The sequence below is a fragment of the Pagrus pagrus genome (genome assembly GCF_965226575.1).
Source record: "Pagrus pagrus genome assembly, chromosome: 22".
Classification (NCBI taxonomy): Eukaryota; Metazoa; Chordata; class Actinopteri; order Spariformes; family Sparidae; genus Pagrus; species Pagrus pagrus.
In genome coordinates this window covers 8,068,536-8,080,532 of record NC_140204.1, presented here as the reverse complement: position 1 = coordinate 8,080,532, position 11,997 = coordinate 8,068,536, and the positions used below count along the sequence as shown (strand labels likewise).

The 11,997-nt window shown below is 42.5% G+C and overlaps 1 protein-coding gene across 1 annotated transcript; it reads left to right on the top strand.

Moving 5' to 3' along the window:
* Positions 1-2,299: 2,299 nt before the first annotated feature.
* On the top strand, positions 2,300-10,817 carry mfap3l (microfibril associated protein 3 like). The gene is made up of 3 exons (XM_084344631.1): positions 2,300-2,615; positions 4,153-4,561; positions 8,657-10,817. The coding sequence occupies exons 2-3, from the start codon at positions 4,240-4,242 to the stop codon at positions 9,637-9,639; spliced, it is 1,305 nt and encodes a 434-aa protein (XP_084200757.1). The 5' UTR covers positions 2,300-2,615; positions 4,153-4,239; the 3' UTR covers positions 9,640-10,817.
* Positions 10,818-11,997: the final 1,180 nt, after the last annotated feature.

The window sequence follows — 11,997 nt, the reverse complement described above, 5'->3', positions numbered from 1 at the left end:
AATATCTGTGGGTTATCGCTGGTCGAGACACGTCCGTTTCACAATAAACTTGTCCTTAAAACTAAAACTGTTTCCCCTTCTCCATGCAGCTTTGAAGTAGGTCAAATTGTGCCAGACGCTGACACAAAAACCAACACCAATGTTCAGAAACCACGTTTTGTTTCAAAATACATTTGGGGAAGGGAATGGGTTTTTGCAGGAGCTTTGAGATTTAAAAGTAAAACCACACCATGTAGTCCGGGGGCTAATCTGCTGGATTATGTTATTGATTTAGGATTCTGTTTTGCTGCTATCATTGGTCACAGAAGAAAAAAAAAAGATATCTAAAACCTGTGCTCATACTCATCATTATTCAGCAGACAGGACCTGCACCTGCTGACACCAACATTGTCCGTCTATTGGTTGAAACTGTGTTTTTTCCCTTTGTACAGACTTTCTCCCTGCTGTGTTAATATGTAGCACTCTGTGAGCTCTTAGAGGTGTTTGTGGAGAGCTGAAACATTCATCTGTAGAGGAGAAATTGGGTCAGAGGGGCGGCTTGAAAACCTGGGTTTTGCAACACTGGTTTATTGTGAGGAAAGGTATTTAAATCTTCTCATAAAGACTGCAAAGGAGGCCCAGTGTTAAACTATGGAGTCATTAATGAGTAAATAGTATTAGGCAGGTCTACGGTGTACAGTGACAAGTACAGCACCAAACTTCACGAGACAAAGATTCAAACTTAAACACAACCACACACACTCATTCCTGTAAATATCCATGGTTTCTATACATAGATGGAGCATTATTGACTTAGGTAGTGAGTGTTTGCTGAGGCCGTGGTACAGTGTCGATTTCAGAGGTTCAAGGTCAGCCAGTTATTAGCTCTTGCACACAAACAAACAGCATGTACAGCCTGGACGACCTGGTCTGGTCTTTATTTAGACATGCTTTTGTTCTGCCTTGATGTCTTCCAGGAATGTTTTTGTTTCAACGGGAAGTTTGCCGTTACCTCCGGCTTTATATGGCCCTGATCATGTTTTGTATTGTCTGCTATCCACAACATCTCTGGGTTTGAACATTGTTGGAAACATGTAGGATGGTGTAAGTACACAAGTCAATAAAATATAGTCGTTTTTAGACATTTTAATGTGGAAATACTACATATTATGTCTTTAAAATGTGTCTGTGTCATGTTAACAACCAAGTGGCTGAAATTAATTAATACAGCTTAAAACCTGGGTGAGGAAAAAACAATGATAGGAGAGCCTGTGAAACAACAGCTATAATAAACTAGTTAGCTGCCTGTTCAGGGGACAAATTATATGTATTTCCTATTAAATAGTGGTGGGACAAATATTGAAACATGATTGTATCAAATAACTTTATTTTGTGATATGTTATCGAGACAAATACGCCAAATATTGATAGGCCTTTTTATTAAAGGTGCAATATGTAAGAAATGTAGTTGAAAACATTCAAAAATTAACTTAAATTACCAACAGTGGTGTAGGGATGATGTATTTTTGTAGGCTAACCTGGAAGTTAGCATCACCCTGGTTCCCTCGACAAAAAGCTAATGGGATTTTCAAATTGGATTTTTGTATATTGCTGAAAATGATCTCTGTAGCAAACACAGATTTATGATACTTACATGTTTTTGTCCAGCAAGATGATCTTCCCGGATGAACACCACTTATTAAATATATTAAATTTAACGTTAGTAAAAAGCTAACTACATTGCGGGTGCATGATTTAAACATCACCACCACTTAACGCTTCACTACACAATTACTATACACGTTTTCTATATATTGATCAATCATCAAGTCGTTAAGTTACAGTTGGAACAATGTGTAACTAAAGTCGGCCAATAAAGACGGATTAGCGAGTAGATTGGTCTCCATGTTTGGTGTGATGACGTTTAATGTCCCTTGCATCTTCCTCATTTAGCCACTTGTTAGCAACCGCCGTTTTTAAGACACGTGAGCACCTTATAATTGAATTGTGGGACATTTAATGATGTATTTTATGTCGTAGAACAAAACGTGTAAATATCTAGAGCCTGTGGTAACCACAGACCTTATTTCAGGCATTTAACCGTGAACCCATTCAAAAACCCCATTGAATTTTAGACGAGGGAACCGGAAGTGCGGATATGCTAACTGATTTCCGGGTTACACACCACTCAGTTCAGATTATAGGTTTTTTTTTTGTACAATTCAATGAATGATTACCTTAATAATCCCTGCTTGTTGCCATTGTTGGAATATTTTTTTATTTTTCAGTTACATCTACATTGAAAATGACAATTATTGTGAATTTTCCTGCAACAAATCGCCATATCTGCTGTATTGTGATACCACCGTTATCCTCTCCTGCTATCAAAGCGACATAATTAGTTGTAATTATCTAAATAAGTGTGTAATTGCCCACCTGCTCCGCGTTCAGCCCAACAACAGAGCCGTGTTTCCTCCCAGCCCGTCCGGAGCTCCCACACAGACACTTAGCTCGTGGGTTAGCGTTACACAGCGGCGACCAGCAGGAGGAGGATGGAGATGCCGGAGGACTAACTGACGACGAAACATCGACTTGTGGTGTTCCCCCCTGAACATTAACAGCGACGGACACATGATGTGAGTATGAACGGGTGATTTATTAGCCGGAAAATGTGAGATTAGCTCGGTTTTTAGTCAACGTTTAGCAGCTAGCGTCGACGCTGCGCTGGCCGCTTGCTGCTGGATCCTAACGGAGGTAACGCTGCTGCATTTCTGGGCATAAATCCGCTTTTTTCTACACGGTTTTTCACGGATGATTTCGACTGATATCTGCGGTAATGCGTATTACTCACTTTAGCCACACGTTAATCGAGCTGTCGTGTGTGTGAATATCAGCCAAGCCGCTCGTAAACGATTTGCAGCGGGCTCAATTTCTGGAAGGGTCCCGTGATGTGAAAACCACCGTCCAGCACATAGCCGCGTCCCGCCGCCCTTGTTTTGTGACAGCTAGCGGATGAACATCACAGCTTGAGGCGACGAAATGTTGAAAACCCTCGAGTGGATGTGACTGGTGTGTACAGGAAAGTGTCGACATCGTTATGAGCGTGTGTTCGTGTCGCGTTTGGTGGCTAACGATGTCATCCTCGCTGGATGTAGCTATGTGTGGGGGAAAAGAGGCGAACTAGGAAGTAGACGGAGCCCAAAACCGGGCTCCGTTATGTAGTAATGTGGCTTTGTTTTCATATTAATCGAGATATTAGCTGCTGTTATAACAAGATAAACACACCTGTCGTTACAAAAGATCAACTTAGATCAACTGCAGGTTATATATACCTGTTTTTTGTATTATTTTCACCAGATGTAGCCGCTTTTAGCTGTAACACAGCTAGATTTGACTCATGTTAGCTAACAAATGCATGAATATGATCAGTTTGTCTGTAAAACAGTAAACAGGTCAGTGTTTTTCAGTTACAGCCGAGCAGACTGCTGATAAAGCTTCTTATAAAAGCTGTTTTTTTGTAATGAGTCGTCGTCTTAATGCAACCCTGCGAGACTTAAAGGAGCACTATGCAGTTATGTAGCGTTTTAATATCTACAATATTAATGAAGTAATAATACAGACTCATACATATTTATGTTTTCCGTAAGTGAATAAACAAGCTGTTGTCGGAGTAAAATAAGGTAAAAGGTAATAAAACACGGTTTCGAAGCTAGAAAGGTGGCAGGGTCCGCCACATATAAACAAATTATGAAACCGTGTCGTCCTTTTAAGGTCAGTTTGTTTATTCAGTCATCAAAACAAAGAGCGTTTGTTTAGATTCAGTCGATGAAGATCTTTCTCTTCGGATTAAAATGTCTTCCCCAAAACTACGTAGTGCACCTTTAAGTGATTATAGTCGAATGTACCAAACAGTTTCAGGATTTAATTTATAATAATACAAAACTGGAAAAGGTAGAAGAAGGTATTTGTAAGAGGCATTTCTCTCTGTCTGCTGATGTCTTACAGGCCAGATAATTAATTAGTAATGAAAGTAATTATAAGTTTTCCATTTAAGTGACTAGTTTTAAAAATGGCCTCCTTATCAGTTTGTTCCAGCTGCTGAGCATCACCTCCTGCCCAGACACGGCTTGTTTTCTCTGATTAATAAACGGCAATCACTTTCTTCTCTTCCAGTGAGATGTTTCAAGCCACAGAGCTGAATACCAGACTGCCTTCTTCAACCAAGAGATAGCCAGTCTGCCGGATGGAGACCCAGGAGGAATGACAAAGTCTCTTCCCCCTCGGGTGACGCACCGACAGTCTGAGAAAATGCCCTGGGCCGGTGGGTACGTTTTTCTGGTCCTGGCGTCCCTTATCGCCTCTCACACCGCCGGGGCCTTATCGGTGGACACGGATGGAAACCGTACGGATAACGGCAATGTGACAGACGGCGGATTTGTCCCAGTTGTGTTCACTAAAGTGAACCAGATAATTGCCCGGGAGGGTAGCTGCGCGCTGATTGATTGCAATGTCACCGGAGAACCGGCCCCCAGTGTTCAGTGGTTCAACTCCCACGGAGACCGCCTGGACACAGAGACGAACGGTGAGCCCGAGTGTACTGTTACTTTAAACCTGGTTTCCTGTTCTCTTTGTCACCAGCACTGCACGTCAGGCAATTATAATTTAATTACACCAGTGTCAGGTTGTCTGAATGTTTTATTTTTCTTCAGAAAAGTGTTTTTTTTATCATGTTGTTGAAAGTGGTCTTTATTAAAGGTGAGGTAGCCGACCTCTGCTGTTAAAAACTGAGAGGAAACCATAACCAGTGTACTGTGAATAACCAGGTTAAAGGTTAGAGATGCACTTCCTGGTTTTGTTGTCAAACATCACATCTGAGTCCAAAAATTCCCCTCGGTGTGCGAAAACATTGATCATGCACTGCATTTCAAAACTTCAAGAGTTAGCTGGGTGGCAATTTTAAAAATATGGTTCGGTACACACATAAAAATAGCCTCACATCCATCACAGTAGTAGTGGCTCAGTGAACCATTTGTTTGTGTTGCAGAAATGAACCTGGACTCTGCTTGTTTTGGAAAAGGCTTGAACAATCTGCACTCTACTGAACTGAGTGGCCTAATATGGATAAAAACCCTCTGTCAGTGTTTATGTTAGTTTAAGTTGTGTCAAGGCAGACGCTTTTTTAGTGCTTTTGGGCCTTAATGAACTATTTTTGTCTGAGCTTTATATCACGAGCTCTCCTTTGGGCGACGCTGATTCCCTTGTCAGAATGGCCTTTAAAAATAAAGCCCCAGGTCAGTCATTTGCAGCACTGCCCTTAATGACAGGATACATCCAGAAATGTTAGAAAGGAAAGTTACCGCAGCATCACCACGTCTAGCAACAGATACTTTGGCATACCTATTGTAGTACTCACTAAAGAGGTGATATACAGATGATACTCACAGCAGACGTGCCTGAAAAAACAGAAGTAGTAACCAGTTTATATTAGTCAGGATGTTTTGATGCGAGGAGCAAATGTGGAAAGAATGACCGCCTCTCTGAGGCGTTTACATGCTTTGACACAGGGAAATTGGACAATGGGGTGTCCTCTTGGTGCTTTGATGCTCGTAAAGACAAAACAATGGACAGCGTACACTACAGAGAGCAACAACGCAGATCATAGAAAGTGTCATCGGTCTCTTTTAGGACAAAAGAAGCACTCGAGGGCAGACAGATGTTGCGTGATACTGAGACAAGAGAGAAAAAGGGAAGAGTGAAAAGACAAAACAGGAAGTGAAGACCTTGTGGACTAGTGTTGATTTTAGGCCTTCTTCAGGTCTGATACGCCGCAGATGTTTCTCTTTTGAATCATTAATCAGAATGAAACCTGACTTCTGAACACAAAGTCTGAGCGGCCTCGAGTTCCTGAGGGAAATCTGACTATATTATCGCACATTATGTCTGGCAGCGATTGTCTTCTTGCTGTGATGGCAGCTGTTTGCCGGTTAGATTCAGGAGATCGTTTAAACAGTCGTTTTCACTAATGTTTTTCATTCGTGTGTGAACGCTGAGCAGGAATGCAGAGCGAAGGGTTGTTGCGATGCTTCTCCCGAGCCGACCTGTTGAAACCTGCCGTCAGATAGCGGAGGCAGAGTTGTTATTATGGCCCACAAACCCAGAGCGCCGTCTGTAGCATCAACAGAGCTTCTCCCCTGTGTCACACACGCAAGTACAATTAGAGCAGACTTCCACCACGGCTCGGTGATGCACAGTAACCTGTCCTGGCTGGTTTCCTCTGCAGATTTCTATTACTCAGCCTGCTTCTAACTCAGTGTAGTATTGGGCAGCACATCAGTCACGTCACATGATCTGGTGGCGGAGGTAAAATTAGAAATCTCGCTCTCGCATGTAAAGGCGGAAGGGCGGGATGCTGCTTACACTTCCTGACCGCCCATTAATCTGCTCCAGAGGATGCCAGTGTGGGAAATTGATCGTAGAAGGCGGCAGAAATGTTTTCACGGGTCTCTCGCAGACTTCGGAGATGCCCTCTGTGTTATCTGTCCGTCTTCTCTCCCACACAGTAGAGACAGCGAGTAGTTGAGGAGGAGTTGCGGATGAGCTCACCGAGAGTTTGCTGCAGCAAATTACCGACGCATTTACATCACATTTGGTTGTTATCAGCCCTGGATCAATATAATAAAAGTATATGGCCTATCAGAGTCTATGTTTACCTTTACTACTGAGAGTTTGGGATTTTGTCATTGTACCGAACCGTGACTTCTGTGTACCGTTCTACCCATACTAGTACGTTTTGAGCCCCATTATACATTATAAATGAGGTAACATCATTATTGTAAACACGGGCACTGTTGCTTCAGTTGATCGCATTTAAATCTTCCTGCTATTGTAAATATTCACTAGAAGAAATTAAGAAAGAAAATAGTTGCCACAAGGCTACCAAAGAAAAATAAATCTGTATATTTGTGATCCGTTTTTAAAATGTATTTCTTGATTTAAAGTACTGAGAGACAAACTAATACTAATGATCTGAGTACTGACAGTACGTCGTGCTGGGGGTACAGACCATTGGCGGCTAAAACAGAAACCTTAGACACTGAATTTATTTAAGGGAGTAGTTTGACATTTTGGCAATTAAATGTTTACTTTGTTGCCGAGGGTTAGATGAGAAGATTGACACCACCCTCATGTCGGTCTGTTTAAATATGAAGCTACACATACCTGTTAGCTTAGGTTAGCATGAATACTGAAAAGAGACGGCGAGCTCAAAATCCAGTGACAGAGCAGTAACAAACACATAATGTTTAATTAGTTAAATCTGTTCTTAAACTGAAGGGTAAAAATGACTATTTGCAGTTGTTCTGGTTTTGTGCTAAGCTAAGCAGCTGCTGCAGAGAGACACGAGACAGTTATTGATCTTCTTATCTAACTCTCCACCAGAAAGCAAATGAATGTATTTCTCAAAATGTCGAACTGTTTCTTTGAACTGCAGAAAGGCTCCACACAGGCCGATCAATCCAACTACCTCATCCCCCTGATAAGAGCTGATAACCAGAGCAAATACTGAGCAAAATGCTCTGATTGGTGCATTTAAATCTATTTAAAATATACTTAACTTGACGTCGACGTGTTACTGGTTAACTCACTTTGCTGCAGCATTTGTTCGAAAGTTATTGTCTGCTTGTTTAAGCCAATAAGGTCACACAACCGGTTCATGAAAATTATCATAATCACACTGAAAACACTGAGGCATTGTGGGAAGATGCCAAATAAAACATTTAGGACCCTCATAATCAGCACCTTTACCTTGTTGTTTGTGTAGACCTGCGCCTGAAGCATCTTAAACTACAGGAACATGTTTTGTGACACTTTAATATAATTGTATTTTTAGTATTTTGTGTAAACTGACCCTTTAATCATGTTTTATGCTTGTTTGCTGGAGCCACTCCAACATGTAAATACATACTTCTTGTTTTTGTTAGTCAAATCTGAGCACACAGCAGTCAGGACTTATCTGCTCTCCTTCCTGAACTCAACTCTTCACACAGATGAAAAACCGTGTTCAAAACCATCAGCTGATTAATCTGATTATCAAACATACGTCATACACTGACACGGCACGTATAAAGGGGGAGATGAGCACAGATGGAGGCTCGGTGTACGCTGCCGCTTTAAGGACTCTCATAAACAAATTGCAGCTTTGCTTGCAGTGGCTTGTTTTTTTTACTGTTTTATAAATACGCGTGCCAAAACAACGTGTTCATTTGAGCCGTCAGACTCCATAAATAAGAGTTACGACGGCGCAGAAGTACAAATCTGAGTAAGCAAGTTCCTGTTGGAAAGCAGCTGCAGAGCAGAGTTTACTGTGGATTCACTCGGCAGAGGAACAGATGCATTAAGAGGATTTTCAGGGTTTTAAACTTTGACCTCAATGTGAGTTAGTGGGCAAACTGCATATTTAGTGTCAGTGAATAATCATGTTTTTAAAAGCAGCTCAGCAAAGGCCTTTTATTTCTGTTTTTTGGTTGTTTTTTTTTACCAAATTGTAATATGTTTAGTGGAAAATACAGTCCACACACTTAATAGTCCATCCCTGCCCATGTACTGCTATGCATCCAGCCACTAGAGGGCGCTGCTCAGAGCCGGTATATTCATGACCTTTCTCTGTGTCTTTCTGCAGGAGGGAAGTGGTGGCTGTTGGACGATGGCGTCCTCAACATCACCAGCATCGAGTTCGCAGACCGTGGGAAGTACACCTGCATGGCGTCCAACGTGCACGGCACCTCCAACTGCACGGTGACGCTGCGTGTCGTCTTCACCAACGGCGACATGGGCGTGTACTACATGGTGGTGTGTCTGGTCACCTTCACCATCATCATGGCCCTGAACGTCACGCGCCTGTGCATGATGAGCAGCCACCTGAAGAAGACGGAGAAAGCCATCAACGAATTCTTCCGCACCGAGGGCGCCGAGAAGCTGCAGAAGGCCTTCGAGATCGCCAAGCGAATCCCCATCATCACCTCGGCCAAGACGCTGGAGCTCGCCAAGGTGACGCAGTTCAAGACCATGGAGTTCGCGCGGTACATCGAGGAGCTGGCGCGCAGCATCCCGCTGCCGCCGCTCATCATGAACTGCCGCACCTTCATGGAGGAGATCCTCGAGGTGGTGGGGGTGGAGGAGATGAGGCACACCTTCGTCAGACAAGCGCCCGAAGGATGCCGCGAGGGCGCGAGCAGAGCCATCAGGGCGAGAGACGTCTTCACCATCCTGCAGGAGAGGGAGAGGGAGAGAGAGCGAGGGCGGGAGAGGGAGCGCAGCGAATCCCCCGCCGGCGACTCGGACAACTCTTCGGTTCACGAGCAGCCGCAGCACATCGCCATCCAGGTGTCGGTCCACCCGCAGCTCGCTATCGGCGGTTACTGCGCGATCGAAGCTCCACCTCCGCCAGAGAACACGCCCCCCTCACCCTCACCGCTGACTCCTCTTCACCACACCGAGCAGCCCGAGGAGGACCCTGAACCTAACCCTGAACCTAACCCTGATCCTGAGCCTGAGCCCGACCAGGACAAGGACCAGGACCAGGACCAGGACCAGGCTGCATCGGAACCGACTGAAGCTAATAAAACCCCTCCCTGCCAGGTGTCCTACGAGAGCAACGTGTGACGAAGCAAACCGGAGGAGCGGCGAGTTATCCTGCTATGCATTTCCACTTGAAGACAAAAAAAAAAAGGTCAACTAAACATTTTTAGTTTCACATTTTTGAAAGAAACAATCACATTTTTTTAATCTTGAACGGAACAATCTCCGGAAACCTTCGTAGGCTGAGGAAAAAAATCAGAAGGTTTTCAGACACGAGCGTTTTTTCTCTCACTCTGGACTCTCATGCTTGAATGTAGACGGGAGGGTTAATCGATATTATCGTTAATGTAACAGGCAGCGAATTGTAAAGGGACATTTCTTGTGTTGAGATTTTCATAGCTCTGATTATTATTTAATGATTTAGGGTACTTCACTCTGAGGGGCGGGGAAGAACTGACCATTCTTCGGTTATTAGTTTCTTACAGTGCTCGGGTTTTTACGACTTAACTCCAGAAATCTGCCTCAAGCTGCTCTTCGTGTTGTTTTTAAACGAACCATGAAAGATCAGCTTCCTTTTATCTGCTCAAGAATTCACATCCAGCTACTGTTACAGCCCATCCGCTGTTATTGTACAATGTCCTGCTCACCTAGAGATGCATGCTGGACTGGAGAAAAAAAAAAGATTTGAAAGTTTGGTGGCCATTTCATGATTGTACGGCCTAATGTATTTCTACAAAAAAACAAAAAAAAACTAGTAGGCCAGGTAAATGTGTGTGTGTGTGTGTGTACAGTGTATTTCCTGATTGGGTCGCACACCTCTGGGTAGAGTTTCTGTCTTTTTTTCCTTTGAAATATTTTTAAGAGTATTATTATTATTATTATTACCCATCGTGGTGTGATTTTTTTTGTTTCTCAGCTAGTTTAAGAATTTATTTTCGTCTTCTTCCTCCTCAGTAGAGAGGAGTAGCTTGTTTTCTTCCACTGTTTCTAGATGTTTTTATTTAATCCCCGACCTGATCTCGGTATGATCTCGCTTCTGCAGAGGCTTTACAGTACAGTTGCGTTTCTGCTGCATGTGAAAGGTGGACAATGGAGATGTTTTGACATCTTTCTCTGGGACTTAAAGGACTCCTTTCTTTCTTCCTTTTGCTTGGCTAACGGTCCAGTCTGTGGCGGAGATGAACTGGACGCTGTTCTGCTTTTACCGGTGCTCTTGAGATGCCTCTTTTTTGTAGTGGAATAAAATGGAAGTGCTGTGTAAACTGGCTCCAAACTGTTTCTCCTACGCTTAAAATCAGTAAATTAACCTCATTTAAAGTTTTTCATGCATATTTAATCTGTAAAGTTAACTACATTCAGTGCACCCTGCTGTTGAAAGTTGTACCTATGTTGACAAAGATACTCCAAAACTTTTCTATAACAACAAACACTTTAAAATCTGGATTTTGGTGTGGCAAATCTCACCGACTGAAGCCAGCAGGTGAACAAAGAGAAACAGTCTGACGTTGTTGACTGACCGAGCGGTGAATAATGGATGGTCTGTAACAGGACACGAGGAGGAGACGAGGAGCAGAACAACACTTCAGCCTTTGTCATCGTCTACGAGCTACTTTCAAACTCTGAAAGCTTTCTGTGGGCCGTCTGTGTTCGGGAAGTGGTGAGCAGAGAATCTCCTCCATCATACTCGGTCCAAAGTTTCTCCTGATCCACTCCCATCACCGTGAAGCTACTGTTAGACTAATGATGGTGTAGATGAAGCAGGAGGTTTCCCTGACTTCTAGTCTGGAAAGAAATGTCTTTAAAATATGGTTAAAAAGTTTTGACATACTGAATCCTATGAGCCGTGTCTTTCTATGAGAGATAAGAGATAAGTGATGACATCATCAGAAGACACTATAAAACTGTTTTAACAGGCTTGAGTACAACAAACCAACAGGAGTAAACTGAGCTTCATATCTAAAATTTGTGAAATGATCCTTTAAAGATACACTGGAAAATGTAAGGGTTCGTATTTTTGAGAATCGAAAGATGTCAGCTTTTCTAAGTTTGTGTTTTGTAACTAACTGGCTTAAATACTGAGTTTGACATTTAATTCTTGACCCTCGAAACAGCAGCAAAACTAGCAACTTCATCCCCTGATGAAGACGACAAGATGTGGTCTAAAGCTAATGAGAGAATGGATCCTGAGTGGAAACTTTTTTTATATCCGCCTGTCACGAGAACTACTTTTGTTGGATAATATATTATTGTCATTTTAAAACTAATTTTTGCCACAGATACCATACAATATACATTAAAATGTTTAAGAATATTCAGACACTGGAATTGAAATATGTAAGAAATATGAAAATATCCTAAATAACGACAACACAAATTAAATAAAACTGCACAACCAAAAAATGTTTAAGGTTTAAATTGATAAATAAGATAAGATAAATGTGA

Bases quoted from the DNA above. Each gene is read 5' to 3' on its own strand.
- mfap3l (XM_084344631.1), top strand. From the start codon at position 4,240: ATGACAAAGTCTCTTCCCCCTCGGGTGACGCACCGACAGTCTGAGAAA. The intron at 4,562-8,656 runs GTGAGCCCGAGT...GTCTTTCTGCAG, and splicing joins CCTGGACACAGAGACGAACG to GAGGGAAGTGGTGGCTGTTG.